This window comes from Cnephaeus nilssonii, assembly GCF_951640355.1.
Source record: "Cnephaeus nilssonii genome assembly, chromosome: 2".
Classification (NCBI taxonomy): Eukaryota; Metazoa; Chordata; class Mammalia; order Chiroptera; family Vespertilionidae; genus Cnephaeus; species Cnephaeus nilssonii.
In genome coordinates this window covers 73287106-73307862 of record NC_137073.1, presented here as the reverse complement: position 1 = coordinate 73307862, position 20757 = coordinate 73287106, and the positions used below count along the sequence as shown (strand labels likewise).

Below are 20757 nucleotides of genomic sequence, written 5' to 3'. Positions count from 1 at the left end.
CTCTTAGGTGGAAAAACTACATTTAAAAGTTAAATACCTATAATATGACCAAATTACTAAGTCCTTTTAAAATTTGTTCACATAACTTTGCTTGGCACATTTAGTGATAATTGTTCTGGTATTTTGGTATTTAATATATTAAAGGAGCAGATGACATGATACTATATAAAGAGAACCCTAAAGATAAGTGAATTCAGTAAAGTAGCAGGATACAAAATAAATATCCAAAAATCAGTTGCATTTTTATACACCAATAATGAGCTCTCAGAAAGGGAAACTAAGGAAACAATCCCATTTACAATTGCATAAAAAAAACCCACCTAGGAATAAATTTAACCAAGGATGTAAATAGCCTATAGTTGGAAAATTATAAGACACTGAAGAAAGAAATTGAAGAAGATACAAATAAGTGGAAGCATGTACCATGTTCATGTATAGAAAGAATTACCATCATTAAAATGTTTATACTACCCAAAGCAATCTATGAATTCAACACAGTTCCTATCAAGATACCAACGGTGTATTTCATGAAACTAGAACAAATATTCCAAAAATTTATATGGAGCCACAAAAGACCCTGTATAGCCACAGCAATTTTGAGGAAGACGAATAAAGTTGGAGGAATTATTCTCTCTGATATCAAACTACTATAAGGCTATAATAATCAAAACAGCATTATGCATGGTACTGGCATAAAAACAGACATATAGATCAATGGAACAGAAGAGAACCCAGAAATAAACCCACGTCTCTATAGTCAACTAATATTTGACAAAAAGGCAAAAACATACAATTGGGTAAAGATAGTCTATTCAATAAATGGTTTGGGGAAAATTGGACAGATACATGCAAAAAAAGAGAGAGAAACTAGACCACCTTCTTATACCATTCACAAGAATAAACTCAAAGTGAATTAAAGACTTAAATATTAGACTAGAAATCATAAAAATCCTGTAATCTCTGGGTGATAAAAAAAGTCAATAGGTACTGCTGGTTTTAAGTTTGCCGCCTTTTTTAAAAAATATATTTTTATTGATTTCAGAGAGGAAGGGGGGGAGAGAGAGAGAGAGAGAGAGAGAGAGAGAGAGAGAGAGACATTAATAATGAGAATCATTGATCGGCTGCCTCCTGCATGCTCTGCACTGGGGATTGAGCCCAAAACCTGAGCATGTGCCCTGACCAGGAACTGAACCCTGACCTCCTGGTTCATAGGTCGATGCTCAACTACTGAGCCATGCTGGTCGGACTCCCCTTCTTTAGCAGTCATTTATCTAGATGGTGAGAATTTATCCATCTTTGCAATTCCTGTCCCATAAATCATTTCACCAGTCATTCATTGTCCATTCCCAAATTGTTTTTTAATTTTCAAAGACCTAAAATATGCTCTTTGATTACTTAGAGCATAAATCAAACTTAAATACATTTGTTTTTTCATTAATCAAATCTGACATGAGCAGGTTTGTATTTTGAAAAACTCCCTATTGTGGTTTATCATGAAGAATAGATTGGGGAGCTGGTCAGAAGATGGGAAGAAGACCAGTAAAAAGGCTATTGCAATTTACATGTGAGAAATATTAGCAGCTTGATCTAGGGTAGAGGGTGGGGGGCAGGTGGAGAAGTGGATAGAAAGAAAGGAGGAAAAAAAAAAGAGCTGGGGCTGATAGAAGCTTGAGGGTGTTATATGGTTGAATGAATGTTTTTGTTTTTATTTGCTTGTGTGCATTTTAAAGATGACTGGGACTTGAAATGTAGGGGTGAGCCATCCTATTGAGAGGAAGCAGTTGAACGTAGAGAAAAGGATAACTGAAAATATTGGAAGAGATGAAATTTAGATATGGAGAGAGGTCTCCCCCGAGCACAACCCCTCAGCTAAGTTTTGCCAAGTTGGCTTAAATGTTTGAACTGTAGGGAGTATCTAATATGAAGAAAAATAAAGGATAAATTAAAGACTAGAGTTATATTTGTGTTATTCTCCCTCATTTTTTTGAAGGGGAAGAGAAAGAAGGGTGAACTGAGTTAAATTAAACAGTAATTTAACAGCAGTTTTTGATCAGTGAGTGTCTTGTGGATCAGTATGTATGCTAGGGAGCAGTCAGTGTTCATACCTACTAAAATCGTTCTCTCACAATAGATTTTATTTAAATATAGTTAATGGCACATACTTTTTATGTAGAGTTTTAATGGAATACAAAATGGCAGAGAATATTGATTTCACCTGTTTCGGTTTTAAGGTATGAAGATGGGCGCAGGTTACCTTAGGTCAGTGGTCGGTAAACTCATTGGTCAACAGAGCCAAATATCAACAGTACAACGATTGAAATTTCTTTTGAGAGCCAAATTTTTTAAACTTAAACTTCTAACGCCACTTTTTCAAAATAGACTCGCCCAGGCCGTGGTATTTGTGGAAGAGCCACACTCAAGGGGCCAAAGAGCCGCATATGGCTCTTGAGCCACAGTTTGCCGACCATGGTCATAGGTGATGGAAATTTATTGTTAGGATTCTTGTGGGAAGGAAGGTAGCCCAACAGTCACTGCAGTTGTACTGAATTCAGTCTCTGGAAGCTAACAAGTTGTCTCCTCAATCCACACCTTCCTGCCCTCAACTTGCTTCCACCAAGTGGTGGAAGTATTTTCACGTGAAATCAATATGTATAAAACAGGTAAAAATTGAGCTGCACCGATTCAAGTGAAGATTAGAGGGTTGATCTCTGTTACCCTCTTCTCCCTCTTGTGCCCTCACACTTCCTCCTCTTTTTCTCTTCACCTTAAGGCCCTTTTAAGGATCTGTAGTACCGTATGAAAGAAAACTGTAACAAGTCATTACTCACTAACTAGAATAGCTAGTAACTATGTGGGCCCTGTTTTTGCTTTGGTGATTATTGGCAACTCTAGTTATTGCCATTCCCTTCAGATCTGTACCTACTGCTCTTTTTTCTGGCCACCATCTGGACCTACTATGTCTCCACTTGCTGACCATAAAACTCAGTTCTAAATTAACTGCAGCAATGCCAATTCTAAAAATTGGATTAAAATATTCATATTTCTATTTTCTTAATTTTCCCTGGAGCACACATCCCCTCTTGATAATCTTCCTGCTCTACATTTTTACAAAGCTTGGGAAGGGAATCCTGGGAAGTAGAGTGATTTCATTTCCTCCTTCCCATGTTGTACAGCAAGCCTAGGACCTTTATTTTTTTTGTCTGTGCTGTACTTTTAATTTATCCTTACTATTTGCATTTTTCTTGTTGCCAAGTTTGAGGTTCCTTATTCAGTAGCTGGTTTCATTTGGTTAAGGCAGAAGGATTTGGCAAGGTGAGGGTGGTTATGAGAAAGTGATGAGATTGGAAAGGTAGGCAGGTGCTGAGTTAGATGGTCAGAGCCTTGTATCTCATTTCAAGGAATTTGTATGTTATCTTATAGTTAGTGGAGAGCCTCTACAAAAATTGAAATAGATGAGGGATATAGGAGAGGGATTGGAAGAGAGGAATGACAAGGTTAGCTATTAATTTTTTAAAGGTAACTTTGATATCTGTGTTGAGGAAGATAAATAGGAGAAGGTACCTTATAGAAAAGAGAGCAGTGGTATTCCGACTAACAGCAGCACAACACCTGGGAAATACAGATTCTCAGGCCTTCCCTCAGACCTATTGAATCAGAAATTCTGGGGGTGGGGTGCAACAGTCTGTGTTTAATTTGATTCTGATGCATGCCAAATTTTGAAAGTAGGGATATGGAGGCCAATGAGGTTACATTTCAGTTTGCAAATGTTTTTCACATTAATTATGTAGTTGATTTAGTTGAGATGTTCATTATGTTTGTGTTTTATATTCATAATTATATTCACAATCAAGAGAAATCCTATATAATAAAAGCCTAATATGCTAAGTGTCCAGTCCGGTTGGCCATTCAACCAATCAAAGCACAATATGCTAATGATATGCTAAGGCCACTCAACCACTCGCTATGACGTGCACTGACCACCAGGGGGCAGATAGACAACTGGTTGACCAGTCGCTATGAAGTGCACTGACTACCAGGGGGCAGATGCTCCGACTGGTAGGTTAGCTTGCTGCTGGGGTCTGGCTGATCAGGACTGAGCGAGACAGGCCGGACATGCCCTGGAGCCCTCCTGCGGTTTCTCCCCGGCTGGCCAACCTCTCCTGTCCCTCTCTGGCCCCAGTCGTGCATCTGCGCCCTCTCACAATCCGCAGTCCGGGCTGAGGGACAACCCTCCCTCTCCGAGTGCATGAATTTGTGCACTGGGCCTCTAGTAGAGTAAATATTTAGGTTATTTTGATTGAGTTATTTGCACGAAGACCTAGTATTAAAAGATTTGAAAAGCTGGGATAGTGTGGTAGGTAATCCTATCTAATAAAAGGGTAATATGCAAATTGACCATCACTCCAACACACAAGATGGCCACCCCCATGTGGTCAAAGATGGCCACCCCCATGTGGTCAAAGATGGCTGCCCCCATGTGGACACAAGATGGCCGCCACAAGATGGCCCTCAGGGGATGGCAGTTGTGGGCGATTAGGCATGCAGAGGAGGGCAGTTGGGGGTGACCAGGCCTGCAGGGGAGGGCAATTGTGTGTGATCAGGCCTGCAGGGGAGGGCAATTAGGGGTGACCAGGCCAGCAGAGGAGTGCAGTTGGGGGGGACAAGGCCTACAGGGGAGGGCAGTTTGGGGGGACCAGGCCTGCAAGGGAGGGCAGTTGGGGGGGACCAGGTTTGTAGGGGAGGGCAGTTGGGGGGGACCAGACCTGCAGGGGTAGGCACTTGGGAGCAACCAGGCCTGCAGGAAAAGGCAGTTGGGTGGGACCGGGCCTGCAGGAAAGGGCAGTTAGGAGTGACCAGGCTAGCAAGGGAGAACAGTTAGGGGTTACCAGGCCAGCAGGGGAGGGCAGTTGGGGATGATGAGGCCTGCAGGGGAGGGCAGTTAGGGGCAACCAGGCCAGCAGGGGAGGGCAGTTAGGGGTGACCAGGCCTGCAGGGGAGGGTAGTTAGGGGCAATCGGGTTGGCAGGGGAGCAGTTAGGCATCGATCAGGCTGGCATGGGAGTGGTTAGGGGGTGATCAGGCTGGCAGGCAGAAGCGCTTAGGGGCAATCAGGCAGGCAGGCAGGTGAGCGGTTGGGAGCCAGCAGTCCTGGATTGTGAGAGGGAGGTCAGACTGCCCGTTTAGGCCCGATCCCACTGGGATCGGGCCTAAACGGGCAGTCTGACATCCCTTGAGGGGTCCCAGATTGGAGACAGTGCAGACTGGGCTGAGGGACACCCCCAGCCCCCTGTGCACGAATTTTGTATATTATTCTAGTCTATTATACTTGGGAAAGGGGAGACGGTCCAGGGTCATGTGGGAAAATGAACTATGGTCAGTGGAAGTATTGGAGTAGAATAAACAAGTAAGAGGTACTTAATTTTGAATGTTCTAGATGTTACCTGTACAAGACATTGATTTGTAAAGTGGTACTTGGAATCTGTATTAGGGAAAACTGATGGAAGGTATAAAAAGGGGGGAACCTGAACTCTGTGTGGAGTCTGAAGGAAAGGATGGTGGGTTTTCCAAGATGTGTTAAGATGCTCTTGTACAATCAGTTACACAGCTATTAAGATGTGGTCTATTTTCAGTCTGTATATAATTGCAAGCATCTGATTTGCATCTAACTCAGTCTTCATTTGTTTTTCTTTGAGGATGCAAAGGCTGTGTGTTTATTTATTTATTTATTTATTTATTTTTTAATTTCTGTATTGATTAAGGTGTCACATATTTGTCCTCATCCCCCCCATTCCCATCCCACACCCCTCCCCACGGATGCCCCAACCCCCTGTTGAACTTAACCATTGGTTAGGCTCATATGCATGCACACAAGTCCTTTGGTTGATCTCTCCCCCCTCCCCCCACCCTCCCCTATCCTCCCTCTGAGACCCGATAGTCCGATCAATGCCTCCTTGTTTCTGGTTCTGTTCTTGTTCATCAGTCTATGTTGTTCATCATTTCCCCTAGATGAGCGAGATCATGTGTCACTAGAGATATACTTATATGAACTGAATGTGAGATGAGCAATAATAGTTATGCTGACAGGCAAATGAATCAGTCTGTAGTGAGTTTCTTTCTGGACCAACAGTTCTTTTGAGACCCAATATCAATGTCCACCAGTTCCTTATGTGTACATGTCGGCACTGACCCCTCAGCTCTGGATGGTGGACAAATGGTGGTAATGCAGGTTCGATTCCCTCTGGTTGGGTCTCGGCCGGACCCAGGGGCACGGCTTCATCCGGACCCAGGGGCACGTGGCCTCACCCGGACCCAGGTGCGCGCGGCTTCCCCCGGACCCGGGACCCAGCCTCACCCGGGTCCAGGGGCACATGGCCTCACCCAGACCCGGGATCCAGCCTCACCCGGATCCAGGGGCACATGGCCTCACCTGGACCCGGGATCCAGCTTCACCCGGACCCAGGCGCGTGTGGCCTCTCCCAGACCCAGGGGCGCGTGGCCTCACCCGGGCCTGGGACCCAGCCTCACCCGGATCCAGGGGCACATGGCCTCACCTGGACCCGGGATCCAGCTTCACCCGGATCCAGGGGCACATGGCCTCACCCGGACCCGGGATCTAGCTTCACCCAGACCCAGGGCTGCGTGGCCTCACCCGGACCCAGGGGCGCGTGGCCTCTCCCAGACCCAGGGGCGCGTGGCCTCACCCGGACCTAGGTGTGTGCGGCCTCATCCGGACCCGGGACCCAGCCTCACCCGGATCCAGGGGCATACGGCCTCACCCGGACCTGGGATCCAGCTTCACCTGGACCCAGGGGCGTGTGGCCTTACCCGGACCCAGGGGCGCGTGGCCTCACCCGGGCCCAGGACCCAGCCTCACCCGGATCCAGGGGCACACGGCCTCACCCGGACCCGGGACCCAGCCTCACCCGGATCCAGGGGCACACGGCCTCGACCAGACCCAGGATTCAGCTTCACCCGGACCCAGGGGCGTGCGAAGGCTGTGTGTTTAAATTTCAACTTTGTTGAAATGGAACTAAAGTAAATCTGATAATCTTCTTTATTTTCCTCTGTTAGCTTTGCTGGGTGACCAAAAGTACAGATAAAGCAGATGCTTTGTAAATTGTGTCTTAAATGATAAGTAAAAAATTTTCCCCCTTCACATTTTATTCCAGGACCCATCAGTTACACAGGTGACAAGAAATGTTCCACCAGGACTTGATGAATACAATCCATTCTCGGATTCTAGAACAGTAAGACTATTCTTAATTGGACTACTTTTAAATGTTAAAAGTGAAGTTAAATAGCAATTATATATCAATTATGGTTTTTTTAGTTGAATGTTTAAATTTATTTAAAACAAGCTGTTAGTATTTTATTTAGAATTAAGCAATTTAATTTTTATTTTTTTAAGCAGGAAGTAATATCAGTAGTAATTGAAACTTACTTTAATGGTCCTAGTGAAATACTGCAAATTTTCTTTTATGTTCTACAAATTAAGTTGCTAACAATCCCTCTAATATGTAAATCTTACTGCAGTATTTTAAATAGGAGAGGGAGTTTTTTTTTGTTGTTGTTTTGTTTTTTTGGTATATGTGTTGTGGTAATGTGGGGTGATGTTTTCTTACAATGAAAGAGACCTAAGTATGTAACTGTACCATGAATATTTGTATGATTGTCATTTGAATTACGTTATTCTGAATAGTTTTAGCCGCTGGTAGCCTAGAACCTCTGGAACTTTACCTGGCCTAGGAACATTATTCTCTTCAAAATTCATTGATCTATAAAATGCAGGAGTACGAGAAAAAATCCTTGTAGAACAGGGGTTCTGTACCCTAGATGCATATTAGAAACACCAGGGGAACTTTATTATACTATCCATTAGTACCCTAATCTCTTATAGTTAGGGCAGTTTTGTTGTTTGTTTTTGTTTTAGCCCTTTCATTGTGAACCAATTTTGAGAACTACTGAGGTAGATTCTGTTGAGAATTCTCCCTCAAAATTTCTCTGGCAAATAATTTTGTCTTCTGTGTTTGAGTATTTACTTAAATATCATACTCATGAGGTCTCTAATTTTAGAAAATTATTGGCTCTTAAAATATTAGTCATCCTCTTAACAATACTAGAGTTTTGTGCTTGGTTGTACATATCAGTATAATGATCCTTATTTGATCACCTTTTTCAGATATATGTTTTCATAGTATAGAAAATTATTTTAAAAGATTATGTAGGAGCTCCGGTCAGGTGGTTCAGTTGGTTGGAGTGTCGTCCCATACACCAAAAAGGTTGTGGGTTCGATTCCTGGTCAGGGCACATACCTAGGTGTGGGTTCAATTCCTGGTTGGGGCACATAAGGAAGGCAACCAGTTGATGTTCTCTCTCACATTGATGTCTCTCTCTCCCTCTTCCTCCCTTCTTTCTCACTTCCTCTCTCTAAAATCAATAAAAAATATCCTTAGGTGAGGATTAAAAAAATATATTATGTAGGATTTCACTTGGAAATTTTTTTCAAGATTATTATATTAACTTTTTATTTTTTGGAAGAGCTTTGTATAAAGTAAAAGCATTATGATAGGAATGAAAATTTAAATTTAAAGCCCTCATTTAGCATCCTTTGCTTGTGTGTAGTACCTGCAACCCAGGCTGGGATCACTACAGTGTTAATTGAGCAAGTAAATTTCAGATTGAACCATGTTAAATGGCAAATAAGTGGACCAGTTTTGACCTGTAAAAATGCCAGTTTCATTTGGGGGAGGTGGAGATGGGAAAAAGACTTGAAGTCTACTGATAAAGAGGTTTTCATATACTTTTTTGGAAGCTTTTACTAGCAAGAAATAGGTTTAACCTTGACAGGGGCAACTTTACTTTTTTTTTTTTTTTAATCAGTGATAGTATTCTTTATTAAGTTGTCTACTTTGTGCCATGTGCTTTATCTATATTATCTTATTGGATTTTTAGAACATTCAAAATGGCTATTTTTTAATAAAAAATCTGAGACAAAGGCCATTCAGCTTTTAAGTGCAGAACTGGTTTACTAACTCATTTGTTTTCTATAAAACCTTTACCTTTTCCATCTTGCTAGTAGTGTCTTTAGATTTCCTTTTATATCTGGTTTACTGTTTGAATGGACATGTTAGGGCAAGGGTGGGGAATGTCCAGTCTGCGCCTGTATAATGGCCCGTGAAATCATTTGGCGCTGCCAAGGCATTAGGGATGAATTAATCAAATGTTTGACCAAATACACTAGTAGCAGGCTAATTTTTAAGTTGATAATTTTGTATGCCTTTGAATGATGTTATAAATATCTAAATGGCCCTTGGCAGATAAAAGGTTCCCTACTCTTTAAGGAAAGCAACAATTAAATATTCAAATAATTTAAATAATTTATATATTCACTCTATATTCTAAACTCAGAGAAGGGAGTTGTCACAGTATAAACTAAGTCTGTTGGCAGTATAATGGAAGGCTATTGAGCACTTGAATGTGGCTAGTGTGAATTGAGATGTGCTATAAAAAAATGGATACTCTTGAGTTATGAAATCACTTTTTTGTTCGACCTAAAATGCATTTTCCTAATGAACTTATATTGAGCATGATGGGTGAGTTCCCTGGCCTATCCTCTAAAATTTAATATATAAATTACTAGAAGAATTAGTTCATCTTTGAGAATTGGTATGTATTTATGGAGAATGTTTCACTTTTAAATTAGGTAACAGTTGAAAATGCCTACTGCAGTTTGGTTTTCACTAGTTTCAGCTACTGGTGATGGTATTCATGGCTTCAGACAGGATATCTTCTGGTGGGACACGTATGTGTATGGGGGAAGTGTGGAGCTGCTGATACAAATCATTAGTGATATTTCTCAGTGCTTTAGTTTACTGTCATATTGATTTTCTTCAAGGATAGGCTACCTGGACCTTTTCTGTTCTGCTAGTTGTTGCCATATATAATTTCTGTCTTTTACTGGTATACAGAAGAATCCTTTCTGTCATATATATAGTAAGGTCTGTACCTTTTGGCAGAAAGAAGAGCCAGGAGAAGAAAATGCCACGTATTGGTATGCCCACATTGTTATTTCTAATCTTAAAGGTACACAGGTAATTGATTTATGAAAGTAAGAGCTGCCTCTAACTAAGATAATTCAGGACATAAAGTAGACCGAGAGTCATAAGACCTGGATTCTATGCTAGACACTGGTGCTAATTAGTTGGTAACTTTAGGCAAACCATCTAACCTCTTTGAGCATCTTTTTTTTAATGTGTAAAAATAGAGGCAGGGTGGAAAGTGTTGAGTTGAATTATTTCTAATATAAGTTTTTCTTTTGAAAATGGATAAAAATTTTAGCTTCAGGGACTGAGGAGATAATTGTATTTAGCAGTTTACCTATCTCTAGTACTGAAAAAACATTTTCTGTACTATAATGCCTGTCTTTATTTTTTTTGTTGTGCATTTCTTTTTTTAATCTTTTCCTTTTTTTTTTTTTTTTTAGAGCTTATTATCTGTCCTTTCTGGAACCAATCTTCTTTGTTTCTAATCCCAATTAATGGTAATATTGCCTTCTATATCCTCTTAGTGTCATTGGTTAGAAATACCTGTGTCCTCTTTAGCTCAAAAGCTTCTTCTTCTTCTTTTTTAACACCTAATCAGTTGCCACATCCTGTCACTTATACCTCCAGGAGATATTACCAGTCTGTCCTTTTCATTCCTACTAAACTGTCCTAATTCAGGTACTCCTGTGAAATAATACAGTGGCCTATCCACTTACCTTTTTTCTTCTTTTTTGCACTGTGACTGGAATTAGAATGATTTTCCTAAAGCAGAGGTCTCATGGATTAAGCATTGGCTGTTTAGTAGTGTGGCAATGTGGGGGCCCTACATGATTTGACCTCAGATTGCCTTAAAAATTGTTTTTTCTAGACTCTTTTTTAGAGCAGTTTTAGGTTTACAGAAAAATTGAACCAGAATGTAGAGTCTTCATGTACTTACCCGCTAAACTGTCTTTTTAGTGCTATCCTCTAATGTGTTATTTGCTCCAGCTGAAGTCATCTACTGACTAACATCCAACTCTGTTGAGACCACCACCCCTTAGCCTTTTTATCAGTCATTGAATTGAGTCAAGAGAGACTGTGTGGTCATAATGCCTGGCTTCCCTACATTATCTTTCCCTCCTTCACTGGGTCAAGATGAACCTCTCATACTAGATACATTACTTTTCTATTGCTGTGTAACAAATCACTACAAACTTAGCAGCTTGAAAAACTGCACGTTTATTATTTCACAGTTTCTTCTTTAAAAAAATATATTTTATTGATTTTTTTACAGAGAGGAAGGGAGAGGGATAGAGAGTTTGAAACATCGATGAGAGAGAAACATCAATCAGCTGCCTCCTGCACACCCCCTACTGGGGATGTGCCCGAAACTAAGGTACATGCCCTTGACTGGAATCGAACCTGGGACCCCCCAGTCCAAAGGCCAACGCTTTATCCACTGGTTAGGGCTATTATTTCACAGTTTCTGTGAATCAGTGACTGAGTCACTTGCTTAGGGTTTCACAAGGCTGTGATCAAGGTGTTATCTGGGCAATATTCTCATCTAGAGGCTTGATTGTGGAAGAATCTGCTTCCAAGCTTATTCAAGTTGTTGACATTGCTGGCTGTCAGCTGGAGATAGCCCTCAGTTCATAGATGCCATCCACAGTTCCTTGCATGTAGCCTTCTCCAACATGCTCACTTAACTTCATCAGGTCTTCAGAGTATCTGTCCCTCTAGTCTGATAAGATGAAGTCTTATATAATGTAACATAACCAAGAGAATGACATCCCATCACTTACACCATATTTTGTTGGCTAGAAACAAGTCATGGACCTGCATGTACTCAAGGATGTGACACTAGGAGGGGAGAATCATTAAGGTTCACTTTAGGGTCTGTACACTACACTGAAATAAGAATATGTTACTCATCATCTCTTCACATCCATTTAAAAGGGTCAAAGTGGAGCCCCCAGAGCATCTATCACCTTCTACCCACACATTTGTCTAAATTCATCAGGACTAATCTCATTACGCCCCCCCCCCCGCTTTTTTAATATACACATTTAGTTTTATTGTATGTAACAAAGCAACTTGTACACTTTTAATGTTTAAAACAGCATCATCTTTCCAGTGAAACAAAAAAAAATTTTTTTTTAAATAAACAGGAACAAAATTACAATAGAGAAATGTCAATTCCGAATAAGATCCTACAGTTGTCCCATTGAGTGGTAGGGTTCAAGTCATCATTAGGAGATAATTTTATTTAAAAAGTGTTATCTTAGACTGCAAAGATGTCCGGTAAACATCACAAACATGCCAAAGAAGAAGCTATGTTGTCAAAATGCCTACTTAACCCACCCAAACATCTCAAACCCACCCTTTGCTGACCTTCTATAATCTCCCCTCTTTTTAAGTTTTTTCTTTTTTCTTTTTTTAAACAAGAGAAAGTAGACAGATACATGTTGGTAAATGCTAACTGTCCATATTCACATAGAGACAGAGTGTAATCTTTCAGCCCAATATACAGAGAAAGGAAGAAAGCTAGAATTCTATGCACTACTACACAGGGGCCTAGCAACCTCCAGCTCCCAGCAGAGCTAAGGCAGCAGAAGGTTTTTCTTTTTTCCCACAGAGCACGGTGGTGTTGATTCCATAAAGGTTTTCTTGAGATAGGAAGGGGTAAAAATGAATTTGGACCAGAAAGGGGCAGAGATTCTTTTCCCACTGTATTCTGCTTAAGGTACATCCCCCTCTCCCCCGCCAAATAAGGTGAGAACTATTGTGTAAAGGAGAGAAAAGACACCTCAAAAACAGGGCAGCTGAGCACAAGAGGGGGAAAAAAAAAGATTGCAACTTGCTCCAGGGACTGGAGAAAATTAAAACAGGTTGGAATCCATCAGTGTTCATTAGTCATCTTCTCCTTCATCTTCCTCTCCTTCCCCCTCATCATCATCTTCATCTTCTTCATCTTCATTCTCATCCCTTCCTTATCCATATATTTCAACCCTTCCTCTTCTTCATAATCATCATCTTCTCCTTCCCTTCTTCATCATCCATGTCAGGAAATAGTACTGTAATAGATTTGACCAAATGTAATCTTTGATGACTTCTCCTAACTCATCTGCACCTACATCAGAATGGTCAGTAAACCAGGTAAAGAAGCTCTCAGGTTCCTCATGCTGTCTTCCTGCTGGCTTTATTCTGTGTTTGACTTGAATGTTTCGTCAAATCCTTTCCAGATTTCCATATGATTTCAGTGGACTTTGAAGATGAATCACCAGATGAAACTCTTTGGAGAGAACTTTATTTTTGAAGTAAGGATTTTCATTAAAAAAAAAAAAATCTATTCTGTAACCTGATTTAATATCTTCAAATTCTGTCACTTCAATTCTTGTCAAATAATGCAACACCTCTTCATCCTCTTCCCCAAGCAGTGCAGTCACTTGTGGATGGTTGACAAATGTTGTTACCCCAAATTTGGGATTTTGGTGATCAAGTCTAACCTCTTCTGAAAAATTGGTTGGCGGAATTTGTTATATTTCTGTTCTACTTTCAAAATCTTCTCATTGGCTTGTTCATTAAGTCTCTTTCATTTTGTACTTCATCAATATGTTTAATCCCTTCTTGCTGTTCTTTTTCTCCCTTTGGCAAGTCCTGAGGGGTTGGCTTCTTCTCCAGCTTGGGGGCTGGAGGCTCTTTTGGTTTCTTCATTTGGGGTGGGAGCGAAAACTGGCGTTTGGGGGCCATGCTGTGAGGAAAGTCCGAGGATCTGAACACTGGGAAGTCACCGGGGTCGAAGGTGCTCTGAGCACTCTCATTATGCCCTTTATTCCTATTTAGGTCAGTCTCTATAAGAAGCCCCATGCTCCCAGGGAGCTTTTAATCTCCTGGATTTTTTAAAAAAAACTAACAAATCTTTATTCAGTTTATTACAGTTGTTCCTCTTTTTTCCCCCCATAGCTCCCCTCCACCAGGTTCCCACCCCACCCTCTTCACTTACCTCCCCCCCACTGTCCTCATCCATAGGTTTACGCTTTTTGTCCAGTCTCTTCCCGCACCCCCCACACCCTTTTACCCCCGAGAATTGTCAGTCCACTCCCTTTCTATGCCCCTGATCCTATTATATTCACCAGTTTATTCTGTTCATCAGATTTTTTATTCACTTGATTTTTAGGTTCACTTGTTGCTAGACATGTATTTGTTGTTCATAATTTTTATCTTTATCTTTTTCTTCTTCCTCCTCTTCTTAAAGAATACCTTTCAGCATTTCATATAATACTGGTTTGGTGGTGATGAACTCCTTTAGCTTTTTCTTATCTGTGAAGCTCTTTATCTGACCTTCAATTCTGAATGATAGCTTTGCTGGGTAGAGTAATCTTGGTTGTAGGTTCTTGCTATTCATCACTTTGAATATTTCTTGCCACTCCCATCTCACCTGCATAGTTTCTGTTGAGAAATCAGCTGACAATCATATGGGTGCTCCCTTGTAGGTAATTAACTGTTTTTCTCTTGCTGCTTTTAATATTCTCTCTTTGTCTTTTGCTCTTGGCATTTTAATTATGATGTGTCTTGGTGTGGTCCTCTTTGGATTCCTTTTGTTTGGGGTTCTCTGTGCTTCCTGGACTTGTAAGCCTATTTCTTTCACCAGGTGGGGGAAGTTTTCTGTCATTATTTCTTCAAATAGGTTTTCAATATCTTGCTCTCTTCTTCTGGCACCCCTATAATTCGGATGTTGGTACACTTGAGGTTGTCCCAGAGGCTCCTTACACTATCTTCAAATTTTTGGATGCTTTTTTCTTTTTTCTTTTCCAGTTGAGTGTTTTTTGCTTCTTTGTATTTCAAATCTTTGACTTGATTCTTGTGATCCTCTAGTCTGCTGTTAGGTCTCTGTATAATATTTTTTATTTCAGTCAGTGTATGTTTAATTTCTAGTTGGTCCTTTTTCATATCCTCGAGGGTCTCACTAAATTTATCGGCCTTTTCTAGGAAATTCTTGAAAAACCTTATAACCGTGGTTTTGAACTTTATATCCAGTTGTTTTCCTCCATTTCTTTCATATGTGATCTGTTTCTTTGTCTCCACATTTTCGCTGCTTCCCTGAGTTGGTAGAGTAGTTTTGTGTGCTAGGTGTCCTCTAGGGCCCAGTGGCTCAGCCTCCCCAGTTACCTGAGGTGGACACTCTTGGTGCACCCCTTTGTGGACTGTGTGGTCAGACTTGTTGTAGTTAATTCTTGATTGTTGTTGGTATCACTGGGAGGAATTGACCTCCAGGCCAATTGGCTGTGAGGATCAGCTGTGTCTACGCTGGGAGAACTTCTGTGCTGGAGACACTCTTATGAGACAAGATGTGCAAAATTGCAAAAGCCTCTGTGTTCAGCTTGGATGGGGCGGGGTTTCAGGGCAGAGCAGACAGTTTTGGTTTCCCGTCAGCCCTGCCCTATGAGGCCCCTGGGTCTCAGTGTCCCTCGGTAATCTCTGCAAGCACCTCTGGGAGAAAGCCGCCCTCGAGTTTCGCCCGCTGCCAGACAGTCCAGTTTCTCCCCGAATGAGTCGGGGTTCCCACAAACTTGCCCGGAACTGGAGTTCAGCAGTCGGGAGTTTCCTTCATCCTCCCGCTTTAGAAAACCAGCCGCCCGTGCACACAGCCGCCCGTCCTCTCCATGTGCGAGTCTCCGTACCTCTGCCTCCTGCAGTTCCTCTGAGTCTCAGTGTGCTTTCCTCTTTTCTTCTAGTTGTAGAATTCCCACTCGGCCAGCTTTCCTGTGGTTCTGGATGGTGTCCGTTTTGTCTTTTAGTTGTAGTTTGATATTGTTGTGCGAGGCAGCAGTTTAGGTGTTTACCTATGCTGCCATCTTGGTTTCTCCCAATCTCCTGGATTTTAATACTCATGGTGCTCTGCACATTCCTTATTCTGTATCCTTCTATTTCCTTAATTTCTGAACCTTTCTATTGTACTCTCTAAATGTCACAGTCCATTTTCATCAAAATCCCATGTATCCTTATCCTTTTCTATGAATGTTTTCTCTGTGGAAACTGGCCTATTTATGAGGACACTCTTCCCTTGCAACCATCTTAAAAACTAGCTGTTTTTCTCTCACAGCTCTCAGACAATTGGGCATAAAGGTGGGGTAGACATATTATTTCTCATTTCTGCTTCCAGACATTCTTCCTTTTTCTTTTATAAAAATACCCACTTTTGAATCTCATGTCATCAGATTACATTTGGGTCTCACTACTCTGCGGCTATCATCTACTGAGCCCTGAATTTTATTACCCCTCATTTCTCTTTCTAAACATGTCTTAATTTTAGTTCTTGATTCACCATTACTCTTTCTAACATTATTATTTTAAAAGAATTAAAAAAATATTTTTATTGATTTCAGAGAGGATGGTAATTATCCTATCTAATAAAAGGGAATATGCTAATTGACCCTCATGCCGTTGCAAAGATGGCAGCGCCCATAGCTAATAAGGAGGGAATATGCTAATTGACTGCACCGCCCTAAAAGATGGTGGCACCCACAGCCAATAAGGAGGGGGATATGGTAATTGACTGCCATGCCCTCAAAGATGGCAGAGCCCACAGCCAATAAGGAGGGAATATGCTAATTGAACGCCACACCCTCAAAGATGGCAGCGCCTACAGCCACAAGATGGCGGCGCCCAGTCCCCTCAGCCCTGCTTGGGCGGCAGGCACGCGGCAAGTCTGGGCCAGGCCCAGGCAAGCCTCAGATGGCAGCTGCCCAGCCACCCAGGGCTGCCCGAGGCTCAGGTAACCAGGGCTGGCCGAGTCTTGTGCTGCTGACAGTGGCAGCAGCAGAGGTGTGATGGGGGCTTCGCCTTCCCCTGATCACCGGGTTGTCTCCCTCCCCTGAGGGCTCCCGGACTGTGAGAGGGGGCAGGCCGGGCTGAGGGACCCCCCTTCAGTGCATGAATTTTCATGCACCGGGCCTCTAGTATATATATATTTACCATCCTCTCTGAAATCAATGGTGAGAGAGAATCATTGATTAGCCTCCTCCTGCATACCTCCACTGGGGATCGAGCCCCACAACCCAGGCATGTGCCCCAACCGGGAATTGAACCATGATCTCCTGGTTCATAGGTTGACCTTCAACCACTGTACCACACCAGCCAGGCTCTAACTCTATGCTTATTTTGAATTCTTAGTGGTTGTATACCCAATATTCTGCCTCTCAGTGCCTTGACCTCATTTTTTCCATTGATTTTTGCCTTCCATGTTATCTCAAGTCATTCATTCCTCTGGTCATATCCTAGACTCATTATAGTTACTTACTCTTCCATAATTTTTAATTCAGGTATCTTTTTCGTCATTCCCCTAGTTCCTCAATATCAACACATCTTTAAACTCCACCAGGACCTCTAGTTTATTTATCCTACAGTGCCACTGCCCTTTATTCACCTCTTGTCTTCTCTCAGTTTAAATTCCACATTCAGTCATTATAATCACTCCCTTGCATGCATCTTCAACTCCTTGCCTGCCCCTTTCCCCCTTATCCTATCTAATAATAGAGTAACATGTAAATTACCATCACTCTGCTACGCCCATGATTGGGCGGCGGGAGGCTGGGGGGCGGGACTCGGGGTGGCCTATCTGGCCATTGAGAGGCACGGATCCGCTGCCACTGAGGGGGGCTACCCTGCTGTTGAGAGGCACAGGGGACGGGACTCCCGCCCCCTGCGCTTCTCAACAGCAGGGTAGCCCCCCTCAGCGGCCGCGGACCATCAAAAGTGGCGGAGCTGGGTGCCTGTCTGCTCTGGCACCAGGCCTTTCAGAAGCCTCCGCCGAGCCGGAGGCTTCTGAAAGGCCTGGTGCACCAGCGGACAGGCACCCAGCTCCACTGCGAAAAGCGAAAGCGTGTAGGGGACCCTCCACGTGCATGATTCAGTCATGCACTGGGCCTCTAGTTTTGACATAATCCCTTAGCTAAAACCCAAGCACTGGTTAAATACAACTCCATTATCTGCCCATACCCAAGCAGCTAAATATGGTTGAAGAAACCATGCTGAAGGGTCTCACTTTCAGTTCATGACAAGCTCTGAATTGTGCTGAATATTCTAGTCATTTAACTGTCCACACTCTTCTTCCTCTTTCCTTATCTTTAAAATCTCTTCCCCATCTTCATTCTTGGCTGATAACCTTGGCTTATTGTACTGAGAACATCCAAGGATTTCCACCATCACATCTACCTACCAGCATTTACACTTATATATGCTGCTTTCATACTTATTTACAGATGAACCAGCTGTTCATCATTCAGATGAACCAGAATGTCTAAAGCCATTCTTTCTATTTGTGCACTAGATTCTATACCTCCTCCCCTTAAGAACTTTGCTAAATCGCCCCCTCCTGCATCATTTGTTTTTGTGTGTTTTTTTCTACTTTCTGCTGGATTATTCCTATAAAAAGTATGTTGTGTTTTCTTCCATCTGAGGGGAAAAAAACGCCACAAAAATCTATTCATGTTTTAACTGCTTTTTAAAAAAACATAATTAATATAACATGCACTCATTTAAAGTGTACAACTCAGTATTTTTAGTGTAGTCATAGAGTTGCACCAGCATTACCAAATTCTAATTTTAGAATATTTTTGTAACTCCCACTTCCAAAGAAATTCTGTACCATTTAGCTGTCACTTCACATTCCCCCTCCCTTTACAGCTCTAGACAACTACTAATTTATTTTCTGACTCTATAGTTTGCCTATTCTGGACATTTCATATAAATGGAATTCTACAATATATGGTCTTTGGTGTTTCCTTTTTTTTCCACTTAGCACAATGTTTTAAAGGTTCTATATTGTGGCATGTATCAGTAAGAACTTAATTTCTTTTTATTGATTAAAAAAATTTTTAATACTCAACTGAGGATATTTTTTCTTTGGTTGTTTATATATTTGGTGTTATGTGTAAGAAACCATTGCCCAGCTGAAGGCCATAAAAACTTACCACTGTGCTTTCTTCCAAGAGGTGTATAGTTTTAGTGTTTACATTTAAGTTTATGATCCATTTTGAGTTAATTTTTATGTATGGTAAGAGATAAGTTTAAAAATTCATTCTTTTTCATGTGGATATCTACTTGTTCCAGCACCAGTTGTTGAAAAGACTTTTTTTCTCATTGGATTATCTTGGTGAAAATCAATTAATGATAAATGTAAGGGTTTATTTTTGGACTCTCAGTTTTATTGTGTTGATATATGTCTATCCTTAAGCCAATATCATACTGTCTTGATTACTGTAACTCTATATCAAGACTTTATCTTGACCTAATTTTCTTTCTATCCATTTCTGGTATCCATTCCCTTCCCTGAAATATTTCCTTTGTTCCCCATTGCTGCAGAACTCCTCTGAAGAGTTATCTACTTGTTTTTTTTCCCCTCAGTCCCTTCTCCTAAAAGATACTTCAATAAGGGTTTTGTTCCCAAGAGTGTACCAAAATGCAGTTGTCAAGGTAGCCATTGACTTCCACATTATCTTATCCAATGGTAAATTTTCAGTCTTAGTCTTACTCAATCTATAATCAGTACTGACATTCAATTAGTATCACATTCTTGAGACACTTTCATTTGGCTTTCAGAGCACTTGAGTTTTTCCTTTGCTGGTATCTCTTGTACTCCTTCCCCCAATCCCAAATATTGGAGTGTATCAGGAGTTAGGCTTTGCTTCTTATATCTATCTGTGCTCACTCAAATGGTGATTTCATCCAATCTTACAGCTTTAAATACCATCTATATGCTGGTGACTCCCAAATTTACATCTCCAGCACAGACCACTCACTACTCTGAACACCAGACTCATATATTCAACTGCCTACTAGATATGTCTATCTGGATGTCTTAGAAATTGCAAATTCAACATGTCAAAACTGAACTGAATCCCCTGCTTATAAATCTGCTCATTTTCTTTTTAATATATTTTATTGATTTTTTACAGAGAGGAAGGGAGAAGGATAGAGAGTTAGAAACATCATCGATGAGAGAGAAACATCAATCAGCTGCCTCCTGCACACCCCCCACTGGGGATGTGCCCGCAACCAAGGTACATGCCCTTGACCAGAATCGAACCTGGGACCCTTCAGTCTGCAGGCCGATGCTCTATCCACTGAGCCAAATCTGCTCATTTTCATTCTTTCTTATTTCTGTCCTACTGGTTGGTTAGTCCAAAACCTTGGTGCTATTTCACTATTTCCATTTCCTTCTCTCTCACACTGTTTTGTCAGGAAATCCTGTTGGCTCTTCCTTAAAAATACATCCAGAACTGACCCCTTATCTCCATAGTCATGACTTGCTTAAGCTGTGGTCATCCCTTGCCTGGATTACTGCAGTGGTGGTTTCCTAACGTACCTCTATCTACCTTTGCCCACTCTCATTTATTTTCAACTCAGCAGCCAGAGTGATTCCTTAAAGTCCATCATTTCAGTCCCCTGATTAGAACTCTTTATGGTAAAAACCGAGAGTCCTTAAAATAACCTATAGTTTGGTCTCTAATATCTCTATTGTTTATCTCCTTACACTCTATTCCCTCATGTATTCCTGTCCAGCACACTAGTCTTTCTCATATATGTCGGGCATTCTCCTGACTGCCCTGACTCTTCCCTCTGCCTAAAATGATCTTTCCCCCAGATATCGGGAAGGCTGACTTCTTCACTTCCTAACCACATTTGTAAAATTATCCCCACTCCATCTTTACTCATAACCCATTTATCCTGTTCCT

The 20757-nt window shown here is 41.5% G+C and overlaps 1 protein-coding gene and 1 pseudogene across 3 annotated transcripts in view; one reads left to right on the top strand and one right to left on the bottom strand.

Annotated features, from left to right (window-relative positions):
- The window catches only part of SCAMP1 (secretory carrier membrane protein 1), a 71980-nt gene that overhangs the window by 9809 nt on the left and 41414 nt on the right, over positions 1–20757 (top strand). The window contains exons 2-3 of one of the 2 annotated variants that reach the window (XM_079798720.1): positions 7169–7246; positions 10016–10090. In XM_079798720.1, the coding sequence (XP_079654846.1) occupies positions 7169–7246; positions 10016–10090 (153 nt within the window). The remainder of the gene's footprint in view (positions 1–7168; positions 7247–10015; positions 10091–20757) is intronic. The other variant, XM_079798719.1, reaches the window with a different exon arrangement.
- LOC307092399 (protein SET-like) lies at positions 12199–14124 on the bottom strand (annotated as a pseudogene). Its single transcript has one exon. The product of its transcript is annotated as a protein SET-like (transcript).